The sequence below is a fragment of the Pungitius pungitius genome, chromosome 2 (assembly GCF_949316345.1).
Source record: "Pungitius pungitius chromosome 2, fPunPun2.1, whole genome shotgun sequence".
In the NCBI taxonomy this organism is placed as follows: Eukaryota; Metazoa; Chordata; class Actinopteri; order Perciformes; family Gasterosteidae; genus Pungitius; species Pungitius pungitius.
In genome coordinates, this window is record NC_084901.1 from 3,897,568 (window position 1) to 3,923,731 (window position 26,164).

The window sequence follows — 26,164 nt, forward strand, 5'->3', positions numbered from 1 at the left end:
CTCTCAACACCTCCTATGATTACATACTTTATGTGTAACGGCAGAGCTTGGTTTGGCTTCTATTTCGCTCCGACGAGGGGTGGACGTGGTCCTTCATCAAGGTGTGGCCGAAGAAAAGTGTATATTATGATGATTATTAAATGCTTTGGGAAGCTGAAAGATTAAGCAATGGTGTGTGTGTGCGCGCGCGTGTGTGTGTGCACGGACGAGTGCAGCACTGCTACAACATTTATTGTTAACTGAAATGCTCGTTACATAATGCTGTTCAACGATGATAAACCCATTGTGTTGCCTATCTCATTCTCTACACTACAAACTGGTATTATTAATCATGTAACCAATGAGTGAAAATGGTGATAAATTAAGGTGAAGTACTGTTTGGGTGTTAAGACTGTCTCGCACTTTGCCAAAATATATAGATCCTCATTTCACTTTTCATTGCATTGCCAGCTGTTGTGCCTTCATCAATCAGCATGGGGGCTTTTTATGGTGACAAATGCATTCGGGTCTCGCTGTTAACTGCATTTTTCATCTTCAAGGATATCACCCCTCTCCATCATAATGCAGCCCAACAATTCTCTGCCTAACAAAGAACGATAGCATACAACGTACATGGTGGTTAGCACGCATGGATTGGACATGCGAGTCTGGGTTGTTTCTTGGAGACGATTGGCTTTGAGGACAAAGCGGTGTTGGCGCTAATTGACAAAAACGGATTGTTTAAAAAAAAAAGAAAAAGAGGTTGGATGATATACAGGTGGGGTGAACTACTATGGGTTAAAAAAAAACACAGAACAACATGTGGGTGAGAGATGACAAAGAGCTCCATGGGAGGGACCAGAATCACATGCAACGCAAGCACAAAGCCGGTTCACCCTGTGCAACATTAAAAGCTAAAACGACCGTCAATCAGCAAAACAGATTAACCTTGGAGGATGTACGAGTTTATCGGATCCACCGTGAGCTTTAGCCTAACAGGGTTGACCACACACAAGTTTAAACACCAGCAGGAAAGACACGGAAACCAAAAATGGGAAAAATGTTGGAATGCGAACGATAGAGACGTGGACGTGGCACGTCACAAAAATGGCACAGCAGTTAGCTGAGAGCTTGCGGTGTATTTAACTTGTACTAGAGGCTGTCAGAAGAGGAGAATATGTGTGTGTGTGTGTGTGTGTAAGATGGATAAAGTAAGAGACGAAGGTTAAAAAGGACAGAGGGGTTTAGCTGGTTTAGAGGACATCTTGCGCTTGGAAGCACACGACATGTCGCTGCGTTGTGTCGTGAATGTATAATTAAAATGTCCTCTGACATTGTGCTACATGACAAGGCCGCGATGGATACGGTGATCCCGATGAGTAGAGATTACGTCTGGAGTGAAAACAAGGGCAGCGGTACAAGATAACGCTTTGCAAAAGAAAATGGAGCATTGTTTTTGAAAATATGAACTACATTAAGAGGCAGCCCGGGGGACTGTGTGTGATCTCAGGGGCCGAGGAGTTTAATTGTGTATTCCCTTAACAGCAGTCGAATAAAGATGCGAGTGTGGTAACATACAACGTGTTTAGATGACTCGGCCTGCGGTTTAAATCGCGTAGGAGCTGCTCAGTGACATAAAGCCTGTTAGGAGGGGGGGGGGGGGGTGGATGACGGAGCTAGACTCAGCCCGGGAACTTGGACAGGTTGAGTTTGAGGCGCGTGGCGTCTGACTGCAAAGTCACCGGTTTGATCGTCCCCTTGTCGATCCCGACTGACTCACGTCTCGGGGGGGGGGGGGGGGGGGGGAGACACACGCCGTCGGGTCTCCCGACTCCCGGGCCAATCGGTTGCGTTCTCAAAAGCCCCGTGAAGCCGAGCGGGGCGGCTTACCCAATGGCCTCTAAATGCGAAAGATGAGAGGAAAGTTCAAACCATAAGTGCATGCTGTGCACGCGGCACCTCAATGGATGGTGTAAATGCGCTGGATGGATAGTGAGCAGTTGTGCGAACAGATGCAAGCGCTGTGTTAATAGGCGCTAAGCCGTGTTTACGGCGCAGGGCGGGAGGGGGGGGGGGGGGGCTCGTGCCGCACCACGTTGCTTAATACCAGAGCATGTTGTGCTGCTTGGTCACGTACCAGGCCGCCCCGGGCAACTCAACGTAATATAAAAAAAGAAAAAGGGTCATCCGTCAGCTCGTCTCCACGGGGGGGGAGGGGGGAGAACACTCCCCCCCTCCCTCCCTTCCCGCCTGGGAGTCATGTTCTCTCTGTCCGTGGGTGCTTCATTAGCAATCAGGAAGCCATTTGAGAGCGGAAGCAAGGCAAGATGCACCTATTTACCCACAGCTCAGAGAGCAAGGGCAGGGGGGAGTGTGTGGGGGGGGGGGGGAAATCTAGAGTTAGAGGAGGAAGGTATGAGGGGGAGTAGATAGAGTGGCATAGAAATTGAGATGAAGGAACGGACATTTAAGTAGGAAGGGAGATTGCTCGAGAGGAGCTACGAGCCTCAGTGAGACGTTTGGCCGACAACGGGGTGGGGGGGGGGGGGGAGAAATGGAAGCAACAGAGCAGAGAGCCCAGGGAAAACACTATAGCTATAGACGGAGACATATAGCAAGGCGGGATAAGGTGATTGATTGAACGCGGCGAGGCCTCTGGGAGACCAGAAGAAAGCACGAGGTGATCGGGGGGGGGGGGGGGACAGACGACGGGACGCACAGCGAAGGACAAGGAGGCAAAGATAGCGAAAAGGGGGCATAATAGGGAAATTTGAAAGGGGGGGGGGGGGGGGGGGGGGGGGAAGGGGAAGAGGCGGCAAAGCGGCGAGCAGAGGGGGAAGCGAGGCAGGCCAGAGTGAGCCAGCCAGAGAGCAAAGGCATTCGGGGGAGGAGTGTGCAGAGAAAATGTGATGCAAGAGTGCCAGCTACAGATGGACTGGGGGATATGTGGGCCCGGCCAATCGTGGCTCCCGCGTGACTCTCCAACGGCCCGGTCCGCACCGCGGGGGGGGGGGGGGGTGTTGGAGGCGGAAGTGGGTAAAGGATGGCGTGCCATGTTGCCGTAGCGCGGTGCAGCAGACGAGGGGTCAGCGCAAAGGAAACTGCAAGGGGGGGAGGGGGGTGGATGGACAGCTGCATGCACCTTTTCTGGGAGATATGGGAGTATCAAACCGGTCAAAGCCCTCAAACCGATGGCAAAAAAATAAAAATGGAGCTGTGGGAAGGAGCTCGCTCTCAACTTCAAAAGGGCTTGCTGGGAATTTTTGAAACCCAATTATTTTGATGCAATCTCTTAATTACATTTTTTTTTCTCTCAATGCGGAATTATTATGCACTGAGGCGCAGAGGTTTGCTGTAATAAAGGGCTTTTTTTTTTTTTCATTAAAACGGGCCAAGACCAAATAGACCTTACAATCTCAATTACATCAGCCATTTATCAACTAAAGCGGTCATGTGAGTGGAGCAGGGTTAATGCAGCTTTTGCGTTGTCACAAATACCCGCGCAATCGTCATGTGGGAACTCTGCCCCACTAGTCGATGCAAAGGAAATGGTCTCTGCCTTGTGCTTTTTTTTTTTTTTTTTTTTTTTTTAAGCTTTCATTGATGGCCTAGCGACGAACGCGACACGGCAACCCATCGATTCGCCGGAGCCGCATCGCCAGTACTACGCAAGGCGCGCGTGTGTGTGTGTGTGTGAGAGAGCACTAGCTTGTGTGCGCTAGCCGGAGCGGGCAGGAGGCTATTCTCAGCAGGCCTGGGAGCGCGCTGCCTCGTGAGTCAACATGAGTCAGGGGCCTCGAGAGTCGTTCGGCCCCAATGTCAAAAAGAAAAAAATATAAAAAGAAGGACCGGACGGGACGCAGAGGGGGGGGGGGGGGGGGGGGGAGGCGGGTACGCCAGAATCACAGCACTCATTCTCACTACTTTGCCGGTGGGCCCGAGGCGACTCGATGTTTGCCAGAGACGTGGAAACCCGAAGCAAACGGCCGTGTTCCCCGACCAGCCGGTGGTGCGATTCGCTGGAACTGAGGTCAACAGGAAGAAGAGCTTCCAGGCCGTTGTAAACCGTAGCTGCACGCCAGCGGCGTTTTTTTCATTTTTTATTGGATGCACCCCCGTGGTCCGCCTCACGCCCGCGTTACTCAAACAGGGGGGGGGGGGGGGACACGACTGTGAGAGGAGTTTATTGGCCTTTTGGTGGGTGAATAACATCCTCGTGTTTTCTTAGCCTTACATTTATGATCCCATCACAGTAGCAGAGGCCGAGCTGGGTGTGCGCGTGTAATTAATCGCGTCTACCGAGAGCTGCAAACAGGGGGCCGAGATATACGAGGAGTGTGTGTGTGTGTGTGCGTTTTCAGTACCTAAACAAACGCATGCACATACACACAGAGCAAAATTATATATATGAAGCTGTGATTTCACTGCTTTCGTTGAGATTTACGGAGTGCAGAGGGATCGTGATCGCAGGCCCAGGCATCACCATGGAGACGGGTCGAAGGCCCGGCCGGCATCCGCTCGCTCTCTCTCTCTCTCTCGCTCTCTGGCCTACGTAAACACGGAGCGTTAATTCGCACTGTATTAACAACATTTAGAGGGAAGGTGCACGAGCGCCTTGATTCTTCTAAAACTTCTAAAAGGACTTTAAATCAAGCGCGGGGGGTTTAACGCGCGTTCTTCTGCAGAGGGACGGGTGCGCCGGCCGCGCTGCAGGTGCAGTCTGGAGGAGGGAGGCGAGGATGAAGGAGGCTTCCTTTGCCCGTGAGGAGACGTCCGGATGTCAGGACGAGGATGAAAAGCAGTGTTCCCGGGGCTTTTCATCTTTCCTGGGCAGGCGCATCCGGGGGCGGAGACATTTTGGTGGACGGTGCGGGGCGGGATGATTAAAGTGAGGGGCGCACAATGCCTACGACGCGCTGATGCAGGTTAGGTTGGGGGGGGGGGGGGGGTTTAAGTGCTACATTGTGGGCAGCGGAGTCTTTTCGGGCCTAAAATGGTTGAGAAAAGGGCATTGGGAAATTGCCCAGGCTCCGTTTGAACCACTTAAATGCGAGAGGCAGACGTCGAGGGGAAATTAAATCGAAGCCGTTTTTTGAAGCGAGGTCCCAGCCGCGACTTTTAATGGATCCTAAACGAACGGCGTCTCGGAGAGAGCTTTTGTTAAAAACTGCTGCTCACTTCAAAAGAAAAAGACGGGGCCCGGCGTTTGCCGGCAGATCTGAGACTGTTTTGTAAACATCAGGCCCCGTTCCTTTCAGTCCCTTCAACTCGGACTTCAAATGCATTTTCTGTTCGGGACTCCAGCAGAGAGCAGAGGAGCAGGAGGACGCGCTGTGAAGTGCTTCCGTTTGTGCGCTGCATTTGTTCCAAAATGGCGTCCGTTTGGGTTTACCGTCCAATGCCTAAACATTTTGTACATATATTCATGTCATATGTCATAGAAATCTCTCCAATGGGATGCAGCCCGGGGGAGAAAAAGACTCGAGATACAGATGTGTTCTTCGTGAAAGTGTGTGTGTGTGTGTGTGTGTGTAGGAGTCGCTGATGGTGAACCTGTGCCGGTCCAGCTATGCCACCTCCGCATAAAAATAAATAAAAAAAAGAAGATCAAAGCGAACACCAACCTGGCAGGAAAAAAAAGGCAAAGAGAATTTTAATCCATATCTGCTTTTCATGTCAGACAACCAGGCAGAAGCGGTGTGAGATCCTCTCGACCGACTCACCTTCATAGAAGAGACAAAACTTAACAAGACAAAGGCGTAGCGGGAACCGAGTTGGACGACCCGGCTGATACGAGAGCACCTGGCCGACTGAGGGGGGGGGGGGGGGGAGCCGATAATTAGAAACGCCCTAACACTGCCTGCCTCCCCTCCCCTCCCCCCCCTCCCTGACGCTCTGGTGGCGTCTAATGAGCTGAACCGAGGGACAATGTGCGATTCTTCATCAATTACAGTCTTTGTTGTTGTTTAATAATTTTTTATCTTGGACGGATGCTGCAGCAAAAATGGTTGAGGGGGGGGGGGGGTGGGTGACGAGGCAAGGTGGCAAAAGTTTAAATGACTGGAAGAAGATAAGAAGAGAGGAGGCTCGGGGTAGAGGAGACTTGGCAAGCACCCCCCCCCCCCCCCCCACTCTGTTGGCAGCGGAGGCACAAACTGTGTGCTCACAGCAGTACATGCATCTATTAGTATTGTTCCAGGAGATAATAACTCACTGTGTGTGTGTGTGTGTGTGTGTGTGTGTGTGTGTGTGTGTGAGAGAGAGAGATGGGGTGTCAGTGCTCAGCCAAAAGTGCTAAACGAGTGGCTGTGGGGGTGGCAGACAAAACACGAGGGAGCAGCGCCGGGGAGGGGGTGAGGGGGGGCGGGGGGGGGGGTCTCCCTGCCGGTAGGTGTGTCAGACTTTGGTGCTAAACGGAGACGCCTCCTAGAGGGGAGTTTAGAGCGCTCCACCGGCCGCTGCAGCGACTTGATGGCGGCGCGTGCTGGAGAATCGATCAGCACCGCCTGCAGCGGGCTGGACACGGCGCTGCCCCCCCTCCCCACCGAAAGGCACTTTGAAAGAAACTGCAGTGCCCCGGTCAGCCTTTTCTTGGAACTTCCCCTGCATAACACATCCAGGCACAGTCTCTCTTAGAGAGAGAGCGAGAGAGCGAGAGAAACTACTTTTCTGTAGATGACCTCATTTGAAGCTATGCTCGCTTGTGTATATACACACGCACACACAAACGCACACACAGCCTCCTGCCTGTCGCCCACTTCTGCCATTAGCTTTATCCGTCTGAATTCTAAGCTGAGAGCAGAATCCACGTGGGGTTGTCTTCTTTTTGAAAAGGTTTGGCCAGGTTCGCTCTGCCCTCGACTTCACCTCGGTGAAAACATGGAGGCAAAGAGGGAGGTGGGGAGAAGATGCTCATCAGCGAGATGGCCTCTCCCACGTTGGTGAGGGATGTGAGGAAACTGAACGACAAAGGGGGGGGGGGGTAAGCTGCCCGACGGATTACCGTCCGCTTATTCATCCGTGTCGGTTGGCGATATGCGGCCGCCTTGCCCTGCCTGGATCCACGCAAGCAAAAGCGCACAGAGAGAGAGAGAGAGAGAAAAGGAGAGAGAGAGAGAGAGAGAAAAGGAGAGAGAGAGGCCGCAGAGGCGGCGCGGGACGGACGCGAGACCAAGGCGCACGTGCACCTTTTTACGAAAAGAATCCATTTTCTTTTAGTTTTGTTTTCAATGATTTGCAGGCCGACTCCGGCGTGTGTGTGTGTGTGTGTGTGTGTGTGTGTGTCTCTGTGGTGCTCTCTAAAAACCCGACAGCCAACTCTTTGTCGATGTGGCGCAACTGCTGCGTTGTCAAGGGAACCATTAGAGACTGAAAGGCTGCTATCTGCACCGACACACACAAGTTAGACAGAGAAAATAATTCCTCCGCATATTCCATACGGACATCCCGGGGGGGGGGGGGGGACTCTACTCCATCCAACGCGTCTTTGTGAGCGTGGCGCGGCGAGAGGGGGGCGCGTTTGTGTCAGTCAAAGGGGCGGTCAATATGTCACGCTGTTATTCCACAATCCTCGACGGAATTGGATCGATCGGAGCATCAATGAAGCCGAGAGCCATTCCGCTCAGAGTGCATTTATCCCACATGTGGTGGAGGACGGGGGCCGTGGACCCACTATGTAGGTCACAACGCAACCACCATTGTGGGATTATTCCAGGGCTCTTTATTAGAGCACGGCAGGCCAATAACCGGCATTTACTTTGAAATAGTCATAAACAAGAAGAAATAAGAATTAAATAGCTCACAATGAACTCTTACATTTTGCCTCTGTAGACAATTGATCATATTTTTGTCAACTGATATCCATTGTTGTGCAGAATTTGTGAGTACTTTTCCTTGTGTGTCAGTCTTGAGGAGGGGGGGGGGGGCACACTGGAGTAAAGGTCAATGGAAGTAACACACAAGCGGGTGGGGGTGGGGAAATGGACCAGAGGGTTAATAACTAAACAGACAGACACAAACTTCTACAATTCGCATTATTATGTGTCCCTTTCATCTAATATTTATACAAAAACAGAAACTCACTGGAGCGGAGGCAGACCTTGATGTAAATAACAGGGGGCATTAATAAATAAAAGACCTATATGAGGACAACTTTCAGGTAATTATTGAGCTATTGAGTGCGCTCCAACTCTGACAATAACACCACGGATCGTTCCTCCCGAACCCCTTTCCTCAGACTGTGCCGAGGGGCCAGGTGAAGGGAAGATTCAAACAAAGCTGTTGTTTATTAGGACAATAAACAGGTCGAGAGGAAAGCCACAGAAACAGGAGCCAAAAGCAGAAGCAAGTACAGAAGCCAAATAATGAGGCGGGTAATGGCCGCCCCATTGAAAACAGCCAGGGGCTATTTGGCTGCCCGCCTGCAGTATCCTCAGATGGACCGAAATTCAATATGCAGTTTGGCTTTCTTCTTTTAAAAAAAACCCAAAAAAACAAAAAGGGAGTGAAATCCGCGACTAAGCGAGCCAAGGCCCATCAACCCCCCCCACCACCACACACAAAAAAAGAAGAGACAAACAAATATGACGACATAAGTCATTTCACCTGCCAGCGTCTGGCCTGCGCTGCAACGCAAACACAAGCAAACGAAGAGACGACAGCGGCGCACGCCGTCGCCTCCGCCGATGTGGAAGAGTGCTGCAGTGTCCTTCACGTCGAGGAAAAAGGGGGCCACGAGGCTCAGGCCAAAGACCCCCCCCCCTCACACACACACACACACACACACAAAGCACAAGGTCGCCGTTGTAAACGATTAAGCGTCGAGTCTCATCTCTGCTCATCCGTCTCTCAGTCAGGGTGCGCGTGACGCTCCGCTCACCTTCAGCCTTTAATCCGCCATTTTCTGAGGGAACGGAAAAAAAGGGTGTCGCGCAACCCGGGACACACACACACACACACACACACTTTTCCACTTGGGACTTGCTGTCGCCCCGTCAGAACAACAATAATACAAACCGCCATTCAATGACTTCAAATCGCAGGGCCGCCGATATTTCTGAGTTGGCGGAGCCAACAAATTGTCGCGGTGGGGAACTCGTTGAATTGAAAGCGCCGAGCTAAATAAAGAAATAAAGAGGTAAATGACTCCATTCCAGCTGAAAGGGGGACAGATTGTTCCTTCTCCCTCGGAGGAGCAGGAAGGTCTGACAAGCTTGGTGGTGCAAAGAGAAGCCTTTAATGCCCTCTGGTAAAGGCGCGCCGCTCAGGCGGCAGCGAGCGGATGGGGACGGATCCCCGTCTACGGCTGCGGAGCCTCATCTGGAGTCGGAAAACAAAAACACACACCCAAGGGGGCCGGGTTCGCCGTCGGCCTGTCTCACTGACCAGGAAACCACGCCGTGCATTATTCATAAGGTGTAGTCGTAGTGTCTCTCTCACTCACACACACACACACACACACACACACACACACACACACTTAGGCAAAAGTATTAGAAAGCGAGACGAGTAAAGCAAAGCCGCGCATGTGGACGCTGAGGGGCCCAGAGGAACGATGGAATGGTGTGTGGGGAGGATAGTGGGGGTGGGGAGGAGGGGGGGGGGGGGGGGGGGGCAGCGGGAGGAGACGTGGCCAAAGCGGCACTTGCATAATCGGCCTCACGCCAAAAATAATTCAAGCGTGATCGGAAATCAATGCGAGAGCACGGAAGCTGTGGAGAAATCCGATGCTCTCCTGCGGCCCTGAAACGGGGCGAAATAAGACGTACAAAAAGAGGCTCGACTGCATGAAGCTCTGCGTGTGTCCGTGTGTGTCCGTGTGTGTGTGTGTGTGTGTGTGTGTGCGCAGAATGCTAAGTGAATTGATTGCAGTCGCATTGACCACAGATGTGGAAGAAAAGACAACCAGATAACACTTCAATTATCCAATTGCCACGTGGCGCTTCTTCACAAAGCTTCTGCCCAATGCCATTTTAAAAAGGGCAATTTCATTTTTTTTTTAACCTGATGGATACATGTGTGATTTACACTCATTCAGAAAGTCAAAAGTCCTCCTGACGTGACAGGTTAGATGCATCAACGTTGTTAAAGTCGACAAAAATCACTGAAAACGGACCCAGCCGCACAGAGGCAGAGGAATGCGCCTAAAAGGTAGAACTACGGCAATTATGTTGGATTTGAAATTCAATTCAGGGTGAGAGGGGGGGGGGGGGGGGCTGATTGCTGCAATTAACATTTAGAATCATCATCACCATGTCATTTTTTTGTGTTCTAAATCGCTGTTACTGGTTTCCTGAAACAGGTCGTTCCAATGCAAAAAAAAACGACAGCGTTGCAAAATCAATAAAAAACAATTTTTTTAAAACGTTGAGTCAACACCATTTATATATCTATATAAAAACAAAAACTATTCTGCCACCCAGAGAGCATGGACTATTTCCTCCAGGCGCAGGTGCTAAGCGGCGCCTTTGAAGCGCGACGCGCCTCACTTTGGCGCCGCGGCGTCACGTTCCTGTGAAATGGCGGCCCTCAACGGCCCCGCGCTGAGACTTTATTAAAATACACCCCGCTTTAATGAGACGCTGGAAAAAACGTTTAAATAATCGCCTCCCCCGACGTGTTTATTTTATTAACTATCGCTGCGCCATTAATTACGTCCCGTCTCTCTCGCCGACCCATTCGAGATTAATAATGAAAAAAATTAAAATAAAAAAAGCGTCAATGCGGTAAAAACAAAAAAAAATTGTGCTCCGTCCTCCTCCCTCCTGGTTTTCGGCTGAGCGTTTGAAGTTTCCCCCCCAAAAGGGGTAAAGAAAAAAAAAATGAAAAAACCCAACAGAGGGCTCTGGTTGCTGAATGGAGACTCGTCAGATGGAAGGTGAGAGAAATTAAATGGAAAAACATCCAAAATGAGGGGAATGTGTGGGGAGGGGTTCGGTATCCGGTTCTGCCGTTTTGGTTCCACAGTGGGAAAGGGAGCGCTGTCTGTCAGAGATTAACACAACGCAGCGTGGAGGTGGGGGGGGGGGGGGGGAGAAGAAGCAGCAACAGAGGGATGAAAGAAGACTTCGAAAATAGCGAGTCTGAAAGTGAGAGAAATCTGAGATTTAAAAAAAGAAGAAGGCCACCAGAGAGACTGAGGGGATGGTGGTGGTGGTGGTGGTGGGGGGGGTAGGGGGGAGGGGGGGGGGTGGAGACAGAAACCAGGGGGTCTCTCCCTCGCCTGGATGCCACATTAATTATGCGTCCCAGCATCAGGAGAAATGAAGACATGGCTGTGTGCCGGTTTAGAGAGCCACAGGGGGGGGAGGGAGGAGGCAGGAGGAGGAGGGGGGGGGCCCCAACGGCGGCAATAAGCAAATGGAAGTCAGAGATTGGAAAAGTGGACACCAATGGGTGTCCCATGGAGGTGAGGACGAGAGAACAGCGGGGGAGGGGGCTATTCGTGAAAGGAGGCGAGAAAAGAGGAAAAGGTTCCTCTAGAAGGGAGATAAGAGAGAGAGAAGAGCTAATTGAACAGCGATGCGTCGCCGTAGCAACGCAGAGTCAAAAATGGCCGTCGAGTGGCGGGAGCGAGGAAAAACATTTCGCAAATAATAAGTACGCTGCCGGGGGGGGGGGAAACACCCCCAAAATCCAAAAGGTTATTCACGCGAGGCCGCCTGGGAGACGCTGCGGCGCAATCAGGCGCCATTCAGAGACGACTCAACGTATGCTAATGGAGTCAAACGATCCATATTCATGCTCCAGCGCGGCACACCGTAATAACCCGTTTCACCCGCCGCCACCGCCGCCGCACGGGGACAAGGAGACGGGGAGACAAGGACTAATCAAGGGAACCTCTCCGTCCCGCCCTTCTCCATTCCGCCGCCACTTCCCCTCAGCATCTCACCCCCGTGGAACATCACACCCAAAGTTAGTTGCTTAAACCCCGCCCCCCTTCCCTCCAACCAGGCTCCTTGCACCGGCGATGACTTCCTTTGAGATAATGATCTCGCCTTTCTTCAACTTTTACAGGAAAAAGTGACAGCTCTGCTGTCTGTGACAGCTTGACGGCGTTGTTGCCTCCCGATGAGCGAGCTCGCGTACACGTCGGCCCACAGCGGCGGGTCAGTGCGGCCGGCGAGCCAATCAACCGACCGACCAACCGACCGACCCGGCCCCCGCACCGGGCTCGCCACTCATTAGGTGGCAGAAAACCCGCTAGCTGCCTCCTATCCGCGAGGAAAAAAGAATGTGTGAGAAACTGTGTGTGTGTGTGTGTGTGTGAGTGAGAGGTCACATGCATGACACCTCCGTGTTGCGCGCTTTCGAGGGGCCCGGCGCCGAGCACGTGTGCAAAGGGATCAGATTAATTATGCGTGGGCGCTTATCTAAGTGCGTCCGTGGGAATAGTCAGAATGCACCTCAACACGCACACACGTCCGGTGGCGACATTGAGAATTTAACACCAGGGGATGGGGTGGGGGGGGAGGGGCAGTCAGCCACCTCAGCGGGAAAAATAGCCCTTTAAAAACGCCGATAGGAAAGGGGGAGGGAGGGCGAGCGGTGCGGTCCGGATAAGTGGCGGCGGTGGGATTATAGCTCGTTCCATTATGGTTCTGGTCCGCTCACTTCTTCTTATAAAAACCTATTAGCATGTGAATGGACGGGCACACAGTGGAGTTAAAAAGCCCAGCAGCACTGATCCACTATCAGGTGAGCTTTCCATAAAAGGCTGGGGAGGAATGTGTGTGTGTGTGTGTGTGTGTGTGTGTCTACTTGATTGTGTACACTGAGTTTTTTTTACAGCACTCGAGGTACATGGTGCTTCAAATGTTGTAATAAAGTAAAAGTATTTAATCTGCGGATTAAAGTCAGTGGACCAGTCAAACCAAATGTCAGACAGTCTGAAGAGGACCACAGCGCTTTGTTTAGACGGAGTTTGAAATCTTTAATAAACAGATGAAATTGAGTTTTCAAAAGGTGTTGCTCAAAAGAAGAAAAACGGCAAAATGCCTGGTGGGAAAAGCAGCTTCCTTGGTTGTCAGTGAGTGTTCTTTAAAAGCATATTGGACATGGATGGGGGGCCGCCCCCTCCCCCCCACCCCCCCCCCGCTCGGTGTACTGCTTACCTCCCTCTGCAGCACCAGCTCTTTGGTGAACTGCATGGCCTCGTCACTGAAGGGCTCCGCCACCTGCATCCCTCCGGGCAGGTTCCTGGAACTGCGCGGACACTCGATGCCTGAGACCAGAGACGACACAAATCGCATTAGAGTCAAATAAATAAATAAATAAAGGGTCAACGCGGCGGCTAATCGGCGCCCCGGTGAAAGGGGGGGCGGGTCTATTCGTCTATTTGAAACATTCATGTAAATTTATCCGCTTCACGCAGGTTTTTTGAGGCCCTGGGACCGGACGCCGCGTCTGTGCACCGCGGCAAAAAAGAGGGGGGGCGCACACGTGGTAGATCCACGAGAGATCATTTCTGTGACACCAGGTGCCGCCGCCCCCCCCCCCCCCCCCCCCTCCTTTGAATGATGAGGCGTTCATAGAAAAAGTTTCCACTTCCCAACCGGGGAGAACGAGGGCTCGGCACAGACGCAGTGGCTTAAGAAAGCATTAGGTGACGAGTTTGTTAGACCGGGGGGGGGGCGGGGGGGGGGGGGGGGCGTACTGCAGAGTAGGCCTTACGTTTTTTTTTTTGTTCTCATCATTTGGTAAAGCATCCGTGCTCGACGGCGACATTAATCCGGGACGCTGTACCAGCTGTTGGGTCTGTAAGTACCAGCAGAGGAAACACCTCGACGTATGTTGTACATGCCGCATTTACATTAATATCGCTTTTATACGACAGATCTCTCATTCATCTCATCGGCCAGCCGGAATATCCGTTTCCCGGGTCCGTTTTACAACTAAACAGAAGACTTTCTGTCCCAAACAGAAACCTCAGCACGTAACTGTCCCATTTATGGAGGACATGGACAGGACGAATGGCGCCGGCAGAGAGGGGAAGACGCGGTGAAACAAGGTCGACTCTTTTTGCAGCCATAACGTCTTCAGTGTAAAAGTAGAGAGCATTAAAAACAATTTGATTAAATTGCGCAGTCTGTCCTCTTTGCACTAGACCACTCCGCGTCTTTTCACTGATGGAACAATTTGTAGCACTGAAAAACATTCACCAGGTAAATAACAAAGACTTTTATTCTATTGAAAGTATTCCATTCAATTTCCCAGTATGTCCGAACATTTAATAAAATATCATTAAATAAAAAAAAAGCTTCCTGAAGAGCAGAGGAGGGGACGACAGTGATGGCCAAGATCATCTGAAAGTATTTATAGAAGTGGACCGGGACGGGGGCCTCCATGTGGGACAATGACGGGAGGAGGACGGCTGAGGAATAAAGAGAAGGAGAGAAGGAGAGGAAAGACAAAGGCAGGCTGAATACTGCACACGCTTGCAGAAATGTGCTGCGTGAAGTAATTGCAGAAAGCAGGGAAAAAGGGGGGTGGGGGTGGCTGGAAGCTGGAATTGTGCTTTTTTCAAAACAGAATCCAAAAGAAAGGACCACATTACATCACGTTAATTTAGCTGAAGCTTTTATGCAAAGTGACTTACAATGAGCGCATTCAGCCGTGTGGATGTGGGGGGGGGGGGGGGGGGGGCATCAGGACCGCTCGGGGGGGTCGTCACACACGGCGGTAGTGTTTAATATGGTGGTATAATGATCCAAAGGCCTTCTCGGGGCCCACACAAGGAACCCGCAACTATAATGGACTATTAAGTTAGAGACGCAAGTCCACGAGATACACACGCGCATGGTCGCACGCACACACACACACACACACACACACTTAGCCAAGCCAATTTTAACAAGCACCACGATACATCAAGTCAAGATGAACTCCTACTTTCTGACCATAACCTGCTGGACGCTTTGAGCTCTCGTCTGCATGTGAAAAACAAACAAACAAACAAAAAGGATGCTCTTAGGACAGGAGTCGGCTCAGCAGGAATCCCATTAGCGTCCATTTATTAAATATTACAGTTACTAATACCGTTTTCTTTTTTTTTTGACAAGCCGTTGACAGGACATAATTAGCACTGCGACAGGCAAACAAACAAAGACCTAAAAGCTTAGGGGGGGGGGGGGGTGTGTGTGTGCGCCTCCATCACCCGCATGACAGTCGCTCCATTTACATGAACTTTCCGTATCGTCGGTCTTCCCTCCGCCCCCCCCCCCCGGACCGACTTATCCTGTTGGGACTTTGAGGGTACAAGCACACGCATCTTCTGCTCCACTGCAGGTAGGACACCAAAAGAGACACACACACACACACACACACACACGGAGGGATATAAAGAAGTCAGACAAATGGGCACGCAGCCCCACCCTGGGACGGCTAATGCGTCTCGCTGACAGTGTAAATCTTCATGTCCGAATGACGGGTGTTCCATCTTTTTGACAGACGGACGTCGACGTACCTTCCCGAGTCCCTTTCAGAGTGCCCCTCACCTGCGCCGCCGCCCCCCCTCCCCCCTCCGCTCTAAAAACGCCATCGACTGGCTTTTTATGGCCTTTTTCACTGCTCGCTCGGCCCTTCCACGGGCCTCTTTGCCCACGGACTCTACATCTGACTTTACCTCCTCCTCCTTTCCTCATTTCTCCTTCACCCCCCTCCCCCCCCCCCCCCATATTCTCCACTCCCTTTCCTGCGTAGAAGCCCGTCTTCTCCTTTTCGGAGACGGGATGACTCCTTTACCCTTTATCAGACCTGTGTACAGAAGTGACGCCACGCGTGGAGAACAAAGGAAAGGTGATGAGGGAACTTCATCCCTTCATCTCCTCTTTGAAGCCTCGCCTCTCCTCCTTAAAAAGCGCCGTCTTCACCAATCAAGGAGAGCCGTGGAAAAGGGAAAGGACGGCGAGGCTTTGGGGCGCCTCACTGCAAGCAAACAACGAAGGAGGCTGTTTTTCGGTATTAAATCAGGACGGATAACGCGACTGGCGTCAGAAAAGACGCCGGCGGCTGCGAGCGAGCTGCTGGTTCATATTCAGAGATGAATGCTCTGTGTGTGTGTGTGTGTGCTGCCTCGGGAAGGTTTCATTTGCGGCTTTACTGTAAACAGTTTGTTCCTCAATGGGCCTTTCCGATCGCCATTGTTAAAGAACACAAACTTGGCCTTGATGAAGACAGTAGGAAGACAACAAGGGGCTAATGAAACAGACGACTAATGCACGACTTGTTTTGACAGCTGCATCCTTTGAGCGAGCTCGCCGCTTGTCTGCACGCAATCATTATTCAGTCAAAGCAACTTACAATTACGGCGCTCGGCTTGCGACCCTCAATGTAAAAATCAAAGTGCCAATTAGGAACAATTGTGAAACCTATTAAGGTCAAACCCTACGACGGTTTAAAAGAACAGTATACACCCATCCGTACGTTTAACACAACTCTTTTTTTTCAACGCGCGCATGGCGACGTCTCGGCACGAAAGGAGCCGGCGCGGCTTGAAGTTAAAAATACCGACGCAGCGCTGGGATCTGCTTCCTCGCCGACTCATTATCCAACGAGGCCACGTGGGGTAGGAAAGGTCAAAAGGGCGCCAGGCGTTCCTTCCTCACGCAGATGAGCGCGGCGGGTGAAACGCACGACAGATGACAGTTGACAAGGAGGAGGTGGGGTCGGGCGCCGCGTTTCGTTTCGCGTACGGCTTCACGCCGGTTAGCGGATAAAAAAACAAACAAAACAATGCAGAGAGCACAAAACATTATGACGAAATCCCAGGAAATATCCCATCACTGAAAGAAAAGGAAAGACAACAAGATGATGGAGTAAAAAAAAAAAGAAAAATAACTCCAATAGAGGGACACATAAGTGACAAATGACAAACATGTAGGATTAAAGGGATGGTTTGCATCAACGTAAACACGCACAAACCCGACATTTTCACTAAACACTCCCATTAAGGGTGGAAATTGTGGGCAGAAATGAATAATCTCCCCAAGTCCCGCGTTATCATTCATGTCATTAGCAGGGGGGGTCACCTCGATACCCCAAAAAAAACTCGTGGTAAGCTAAGCTGAACAAATGGAACTAGGAGAACCATCAGAGGATCGCGAAAAAGACCCATCGGAAGCAAATTACAAAATTAATGAACGCACCGACAATCCCGCCGCGCTTAATTAAAGCCGAGCGCTCGTCAGAAACACGTGCGGAAAAAAAAAATTAGTGCACGGCTGAAATGGAGACAGATGGAAACAGATTTTCATTGCGCCTATAACAAAGAGCACCATTTGCAGCGGAGGTGATTTGAGAAGGGGGGGATGGGGGGGGCGCAAACCATCGATTTCCCTGTTTTTATTGCTCGTGCAGACTGCAGAGAGCTCCTATCAAACAGTGCGTATATCACCACGTCGCCCCGTGTCGTGTTTGCACACCGAAAAATGGGTAGAAAAGGGCGGTTATTTCTTTGATTAATGCACTTGTGAGGAAGAAGGGGGGGGGGGGGTGTAATATCCCCAAAAACAAATGGCAGAGTCTCATGGCAGCCACTAGTTTGTGGAAAGACACTGAGTGCAGGTTAGATGACCCCTTGGGGGGGGGGGAACCTAACCAAAACGCGCCAACCCACCGGCGAGGAGGAAGGTGATGAGGCAGGTTTCTTTGGGCATGTAGAGCTTGAGGCGGGAGCCGCTGAAGACGTATTCTACCACAGCCTCCGACCGGCCCGCCCTCTGCAGGAAGGGCAGGAACTGCTTGGCTTTCTGCGTGTCCTGGGGGACAAAAAGAATGAGAAATTAGCCTTTTTTTTTAAAGGGGGTGGGGGGGGAGAATTGTTTAGATAGACAAGTTCATTCAAATCTCAAATAATGGCGGCGGTGCCTAATCAAGGCCGCAGCCTCCCTTGCTGCCTCCCCCCCTCTCTGTCTGCAGGGGTGAGTCACTGGCGTATCGCTGTGCCTGCGCCAAATCTCCAAGCGGGGCTAAATCACGCGTGTTTAAGGGGGGGGGGGCGGGTGATGCCGTGCCAGACTCACACACACGATTACAAACAAACGATCGGAGCCCACTCGACAACAAGCGGCCAGACGGGGAGTCGACGGGAACGGAGACGTGGCGCAGGACGTCACCGGCGGGACTCGAGCTGCGAGGCAGAAGAGTGAGCGAGATGCACCACCTGAACTCCACCCACTCCGGTCCAAAATAGCCCCTTGAGTGGGAGAGGACAGGGCCAACACACACACACACACACTTTCAGCACCTGCAAAAGACTTCATTATGCAACCTTTACAGGTACGAGGTGAGTCAAGTGCCTCATCCACAACCCCCCACTCATCTGCTACACTATATGTTTAAATAAATACTTATTTGTGACCGCCTCCCACTCAATGCACATAATCCCTCACAAGCAAACCGGTACCCACCGATCTAAAGGACGCTGACGTACAAGAGTGTATTTTCCGTGTGTGTGTGTGTCTATGCACGTGTACAGCTGTGTGGGCGTGTACCACACCGGAGAAAAGAAAATAGAAAAGGGAGGGTGGATGTGCTATTTCGGTCCTTTAGAATGCTCATTACATTAGCCTAGCCAAACAACTGGTGCATGCGCATGCACGGAAACACACACACACACACACACACGGGGGAGGGGGGGGGGGCCACAGGGCTGGCAACAATCCTGGACTGTGCTGCAAATCCTGTGCGCGTCCCATTGCAGAGGCTAAGAGAGCAGGGGGTGGGTGGGAGGAGTCGCAGCTGCAGATAATGGCAGTGGCTTAAACCCGCGACGGGAGGGAGGGAGGGAAGGGGGGGGGGCACTAATAAGGGACCATTTGGGTATCGCGGCGCACGAAGACATGACACCGCACGACCCCGGCGGAATGCAAAGGGTCACTTGGACGGCGGCTAACGAGTGAGGCGGGACGTGGCACGTACTGCTTCTCCACGTTATTAAAGTGAATTCATTACCTAAACCCCCCCCCCTTCCCCGTGAAACGACTCCCAACTCAATGCTGCATATGGAGTGGTCAATTTAGCCAGTTAAGTGTCACGTATTAAAAACGTGCTTCAACCCCCCCTTGATGGAAAAGCACAGGGCTGCTCGGTCAGCACAACAGCGCCCCGTCATAATGACTTTTACGAGGTCCGGTAGTTTCTCCGTCCTGCTGACGCCAGAAGAGACGCGGGGACGCCGAGGCGATGGCGATCAGATCGAATGCAAGCGACAAACTCAGAGCTCGGATGAATAATCAAATATTTAAAGAAAGAAGAAGGAGAAGAAGGAGAAAGGGGGCCTGATTTAATTAAATTACCCAAATGTCTCTCTGGAGCCTACGAGTGTAAGTACTTGCGAGAGCGCTCGAGTGAGAGAGACAATGAGATGCTAATGTTTCTGAAGTTCAATTCTGAGTCATTCACGGCAGACCATGTAGTGGTTTATCAAACTGCACGAGGACAGAGGTAGCCGAGCACAGGGCGACACAAAAGGGCACTTGAACGATTCCGGATAAAAGAATTTAACAGCTTTTGAGGTTTTAATAGCATTTACAGTTGAGATTTGAAAAAAAGAAGAAAAAAAAAACGTTGGTCAGTGCTCAACAGGCGTAGATTAACCGCATAAAATACAACAAAAGGTGCAACGGCTGACCTCCTGACTGACCTCGAGGGCCCTCTTTAGCGGCGTGAGACCAGCACAATGGCAGAAATCAGTAAGAACACGACCCCCCCGCCCCCCCCAGGTCAAGCGCATTTAACACCGGGACACTTTCCGTTCGTCTCAGACTCTGGACTCTGGACAGCGACTCAATGGAGACGGCGCCCGGTGCGGCGTCGAGCCGAGCGGGAATAGAAGGCTGTGTGAAATGTCCCGTTAGGCATAAACCCGTGTCAGCGCTTTCGCGTGGAATTAATAACGGGACTCAAAACGTGTGAGAAAGGTTTGGAGAAGCGAGGGAGGAAAAGAAAAAAAAAAAAAAAAAACATGCTCCAAAAACAATGTGAGCCGATTGGCCATTACTCGTTTTTTTATTTATTTTATGAGGTTTTATGGGTCCCCCGCGCTGATGTTCATTTGGTGAGCTTTCCCAATCAGGCTTCATTAGCCAAACGATGTCCCCATCAGGCCCCCGGGCGCACGTAAACAAGCCAGGGCGGCGCTCCGCTGATGGCTTTATTAATGCCGCTGATTATTGTCAGAGGCCCGCTTGGATCCTTTAAGATGGAGAGAACCGGCTGTGAGTACCTGAGGTGGGAAGGGGGGAGGGGGGGGGGGTGATTGGTGATCTTTGAATTCACGCGGAAGACAAAAAGACACACGTACCCCAGAGATATCAGCCACCCTGTGGATGGGGACCTCCTTCTTGCTGTGCAGCCCTTTCCCGTTCTTGATGGCCCTACAGAACACAGATAAATCAGCGTCAGAACACCCAGGAGGAGGCAGAGGGCTCCTTGAGCAATCACCGTGGATACACTTCGCACAACTCAAAGCCGCAGGTGGAGGGGATTTTCACGGGTCCTTCCCACCCAGATAATCTGCAGGTTTCCGAGATGAAAAGGCAGAGATGAAGACAGAGAAGTTATTAAAAAGGGAAGAGGAAATATTCAGGCTGGAAGCAAGGCAGAGATGTGCAGAAACAAGGTTTTTGCTCCATGAGTGACAGCTAGGGCTTTATTGATGATGATGATGATTATAGCCTCAAGGGGCACCACTGTGGAGGGGGTGGGGGGGTTGTAGGCTGTGGGGCCGCTGGCCTTGTGCGGTGGCAACTAAAAATAAAACCTCGGCTATAGACAGAAACCTCTCATCAACTCAAAATAAGACCCCACCAGGGATAAAGAGACAGAGATGAGGGGGGGGGGGGGGGGGGAGGAATGGGAGAAGAAAAGAGGACACAGAAGGAGCAAGGCCAAAGGAGGACACAATTGAAAACGGTGGAAGGTGGAAGAACAAGGACAAACGGTGCAAAAGGAAAAGAAGCCGAAGAGGAGGAGGAGTGTGGGGGGGGGGGGCAGCGACGCTGCAGGAGAGAAACTGGGGAGTGAAAGAGTTACTCCTGTAAAGAGGAGGCTGTGGCTTCATCTGCACCACCTATAGCCAGCAGATCTTAATCTATAGCAGAGCAGCAAAGCTCGCACTAAATCTCCCCCGCTGCACGTCGCGGGGCCCCCGCAGCGTTAGCACGCATGCGTTAGCACGCCGCGTGTCCGTACGAGAGAACACGTGACGACCCACACGGAAAAAGAAAAAAACGATCCGCGAGCTGCTTTCACCACGCGAAGAAAACTATTTGGAGAAAAAAAAAAAACATTTTGAATCCTCAAGGTTACATTACATATTTGTCCATCTTCCCGAGAGCAAACATTGCCACGGTCATGCACAATTCGTGGATGGCACTGTGTGTGTGTGTGTGTGTGTGTGTGTGTCTGTGTGTGTTGTGCAGCGTGCATGCTTTTATGCAGAAGAAAAGGGGCCTTTAAGAGAATGAACATTGTGGCAAGTGTGTAGGCTCAGGTAAAAGAAGGGTGGAAGGAGCCAATGTGAAAGAGAGAGTGTGTGTGTGTGTGTGTGTGTGTTTCCCCACCGAGCCTCTGCGGCAAGCAGCTCGTCGTAGTGGGAGGAGCGTTGGTCGTCATCTTGTCTGTATCTGATGACCGTGGCCAGGCCCTTGCTGACCAGAGCCTCCGCGATGTTACTGGAGGAAAGAGAGATTACCAGGCTTTATATATATATATAATCTCATTTAAAAAAATACGTGACAAAGCAGATGCTACAGATGTGCGGGGGGGGGGGGGGGGGGGTTTCTGTGGAATGCAGCACTTAGTGGCTTCCAGCCCCTCGGACATCAGTGTTCTGTTGGAAGTGTGGGACGAGAGAGGGATGGAGGGGGGTGGGACACAAAGTAAACTGAGTGCAGAGACCCTCTCGGGACCATCGTGGCGAGGGGGGGGGGGGGGGGTCGTGGAATAATGGAACACGGCGAGTTCAGGAAAGGTTGAAAACTTTTTTTTTTTTTTTTCAGATGGCCGTTTCATCCCCCTCTGACATTAGCTTCCATGGTGGGGTGAGGGTGGGGGGTGAGGTTGGGGGGTGGGCGCATGCCAACTGTTGTCTGCCGAGCAGGAGCAGCTTGGCCGATTCTGGGTTCTAATTGGCTGCTCGTGAGGTCGGGTGCCGACCTCTTGTGTACACGCCCGGCTGCCAAACAGCCGGGTTGGTGATGAGGATGGATATTAATAGTGTTATTCCATGAGCGCTCCTCCAAATGATTTCACCCAAATGAAACCTCCAAGTTTAATAACGTTTTTATCTGGATATAATCACAAAAAACAGGTACTAAGACAAGTAAAAAAAACACTCAGAGGCCCTGGAGATTTAAATACAAAAGGTTGCTCTGTGATTAAAGGTGAGATTACAAGCATTTACAAATACATTTTCTTCGTTGGATTAACCCAAATTTTTAACTTTGAAAAAAGGGACACAGTTGGGGAACTAAAAATATTTTTCTGAAGTAGAACCCCCCCCGCTTTCACAGACGAGCGGTACAATTGTGGCATTCGGTCTTGTCATCGTCCGCCATCTTTTCTTTTTTTTTTAATTCCTCCCCCTCAAGAATTGTTTACTAGAGAGAATATCCGTTCAATTATTCACCCCAACAGGACAGACTAGTCGGCGCTGCGCTATGCTAAGATGCGCTATGCTAAGCTATGCTACGATGCGCTATGCTAAGCTATGCTACGATGCGCTATGCTAAGCTATGCTACAATATGTTACTCACATGCCGCCGATAGTGACGGTGGCACAGGTGCGTTCTGAGAAGGCCGGGGTGCTTTCTCCTGGACCAGTCGCTGCTCTGATGTAGTCAACCGTCACGTTGACCTGAAGCGGGGGAAATAAATAAATAAATAAATAAAACACAGAGCGCCAAGAAGAGTGAGACAAACTGAAAGCAACACAAGTTACAGTAACAATTATCATAGGAAGCGTTCTGACTCGTGTGTGTGTGTGTGTGTGTGTATGTGTCCCAAATCTCAAGGTCACCCCCCCGTCAGTGTGAATCACATCAGCAGGCGCTGTGGATCTCTCCAGGGTGGGCAGCATTAGAACACTGTGGGTGTCTGCGACAACACACACACACACACACACAGAACCCAAATGACACTACATTGTGCGCTCCCAAAACAGTTCCCTTGGGACGGACTCCAATCCACCCACCCTGAAAATTCAATTTCATCACTCGGCTGTGTGTGTGTGTGTGTGTGTGTAAATATATCCACAGGCATATGACGGGGAAAGCCTGCTTTGCGGCTCAGACGACCTCCAACACAAGATCGGCAGTTTTAGAGCCACGTGTCGACCTGCTGTGATGACAGGGGGGGGGGGGGCTCGTTGTGTAATAGAGTCCAGTAAATAAACGGTTGCTGCACACACCCGAAGCTTCTTCCCCCCCCCCCCCGAAACAAGTCTCACTCTCCCAAACACACACCCAACCACCACAAACGCTCTGTTGCCACGCGGCATTAAGGCGCGCCGATGAGGGGAAAGCTCCGGCGCCAACAGTACGACGCGAGCAGCAGCGTAACAGGAGCCACTTTGAGCGTGCGGGATTATCCGCATGTGCTCAACCCTGATAAGTGGCTTAATGCAACATTTCCAATGGACTTTCTTCTTCTTCTTCTTTTTCTTCTTCTGCTGCTGCTGTTGAGGCTGAGACCCTGGCGCACAAGAAGCGCACTTCCGAAGTTAACCAAATGGAGGTTTTATTTGGGTGGGGGGGGGGGGGGGGATTATGTCATTACGCGATCGCTTCCGTGGGAAGGGGGGGGGACGCCTCAGATCAGAAGCCTTTTGACATGAGATCTAATGACTTACTCGAAGATGGCGACCGATAGACGTCCCCTTATCTCAAACAAAAAACGAACACCGCTGAAATGGCTCAGTTCCCCCGACCGATGATTAGCTTTTGAGGGGCAGATACGATGAATGGAACACGGCAGTGAGAAGCAGATTTCATCCCCACCTGGAGATGCGAGGACCTCGTCGTGGATGTTGAACCTACTGACGCACATCTGTAGCATTTCACGGTAAACCCAGATCTAACACACACACACACACACACACACACACACACACACGTTCCCTTTTAAATCCAACAGGTCGAGGCTCAATTACCCTCTTTCCCCTGTTAAGGTAAAAACCTTTTGTTCTGTGTCAGAAAGGGGGGGGGGGGGGAGAAAAGAGGGAGGAGCTCCTTGGAGGAGAAACTCGAGAAAAGCAGCGGTCTCCGGGTCTCTGCTAACGCTAACTGCTCCAAATCTGTCTCTGTAGAGCTTAGTGTTGGGCGACAGGGTGACAGTAAGTGGGTCGACGGAACTCCTCTCCTCGTCGGAGGGCAACGTGCATCCGTGCACTGGTGCACCTGCCTGCATCCGACTCGACAACTCAAGCGGGCCGAGGTAGCGCAGATTAGCACTGAAACAACTGCCCATCAGCGTATGTTATGAAAGCATAACGAGGGGGGGGGGGGGGGGTGTTCAGGGCTCTGCAGGAGGAGGCGGAGCTTTCCACTCACACCTGAACCCACTTCTGAGAGCTTTAAAAAAAAAAAAAAAAAAAACGCAACCGCGAGGGATGAGTAACTTTGATATGAACACTGTGGCCTTTACTGTACGGGTGCATGCACGAGGAGCAGAATCTGACCCCCCCCTAAAATATTGATTACATTTGTATAGATCCCTGTCTTTGCCCTGTAGACAGGAGTGGCCTTTCATGTGCGTGCGTGTGTACATATAATGACTGTGTTAACGTGCATGTTCACGCCACACAGACACTTGGCATGTGCTTTAATGCAGGCAGTCACTTGTGCAAATGAGCCCAAAACGGTACATTACGCACATCGTGTGGCTAAGTGTTACACACCTGAGCGCGCACAGACACACACACACGCGTTTCATCACCATGCTAATGGCGCATTTTGCATAGTATCTTAGTAACACCTTGACGAGGCTGTAGTCGGTACGGGCCCATCGCACTCTCATTACCTACCAACACTATTTTTTTTTTTTTTTTAAATGGATGGATTCATTATTCTCGCTTCACTCGTCAAAAGTTGGCTCACGGCTGAATTTCTTCCACCGTTAAAAAAAACATTAATGAGGATGATTAGAAGGAGTGTGACGAGAGGCCGGGACGGGGACGTGAATTTCACTCCTGGACTGAATGTCAAAAGAACTCTGGGCTTCGGGGCTTTGAGTGGGTGCGCGTTGCTGTGTTCATCGCACTCTGCCATTTCACCTCAAGTTTTTCCCTTTCCCAAGACAATCCTCCTCAAGGTCACAGCTCATCTCACGGCGCCGTTGACGCAGTGGCGCGCGCCGCCGGGTCCGATGTGTGCAAATCATAGCGGGCCCGCTTAGGTGTAAAGACTCCGCGGATCAATAGGCACACGGGGAGGAAATCAACAAGCGCTTGTTTGGATAGCGCGGGGCCCCCCAGGGCCTCGACAATGAGAGCACTTTAGTATTCAAACGGAGAGGGATGGATGTCTAGTAACAAATGAGTGTTGAAACGTATGTTCAGCCAATGTGGGACTCCCTGTTTGGAGCCGTTGTTTAATCCATCAAAAGCACATTAGCAGCTAATCAAGTTGACACACACACACACACACACACACACACACACACACACACACACACACACACACACACACACACACACACACACACACACACACACACACACACACACACACACACACACACACACACACACACACACACACACACACACACACACACACACGTACCTTTTTACCAATGAGCTTCTTCCTCAGGAACTCGCGGGCCTCGAACATGTAGGGGATGTCGTAGAGCGGACGGAAGCGCTTGTCTTTGTCCTTGTTCTTCTCCTGGATGGAGGGAGATGAAGGAGGGAGGGAGGGGGGGGGGGGGAAGAGGAAAGGATCATTCACATGACTTCAAAGCGGTGCGACACAGATTGGCACACTTTCAGACATCAGCGTCCTCTGACCCTGAACTGATTTTTAATGCAGACATGGCGATGTTTGGTAAGAATTGTTTTATTTATTTATTTTTTTCAAATGCGCACAGAACACCTTCCTTCAAACACTGCCGACGTCAAGCCTGAGACACTGCGACCACCCCCCCCCCCCCCCCCACAAAGGGAAAAAAAAAATAAGTACACCAC

The 26,164-nt window shown here is 51.2% G+C and overlaps 1 protein-coding gene across 1 annotated transcript in view; it reads right to left on the minus strand.

Moving 5' to 3' along the window:
- Nucleotides 1-12,857: 12,857 nt before the first annotated feature.
- snd1 (staphylococcal nuclease and tudor domain containing 1) overlaps nt 12,858-26,164 on the minus strand; it is a 27,254-nt gene continuing 13,947 nt past the window's right edge. Inside the window, exons 11-17 of the mRNA XM_062558463.1 lie at nt 25,764-25,865; nt 22,737-22,837; nt 21,543-21,653; nt 20,282-20,354; nt 17,594-17,735; nt 13,092-13,201; nt 12,858-12,866 (exon numbers count right to left, since the gene is read on the minus strand). Coding sequence (XP_062414447.1) covers nt 12,858-12,866; nt 13,092-13,201; nt 17,594-17,735; nt 20,282-20,354; nt 21,543-21,653; nt 22,737-22,837; nt 25,764-25,865 — 648 coding nt within the window. The remainder of the gene's footprint in view (nt 12,867-13,091; nt 13,202-17,593; nt 17,736-20,281; nt 20,355-21,542; nt 21,654-22,736; nt 22,838-25,763; nt 25,866-26,164) is intronic.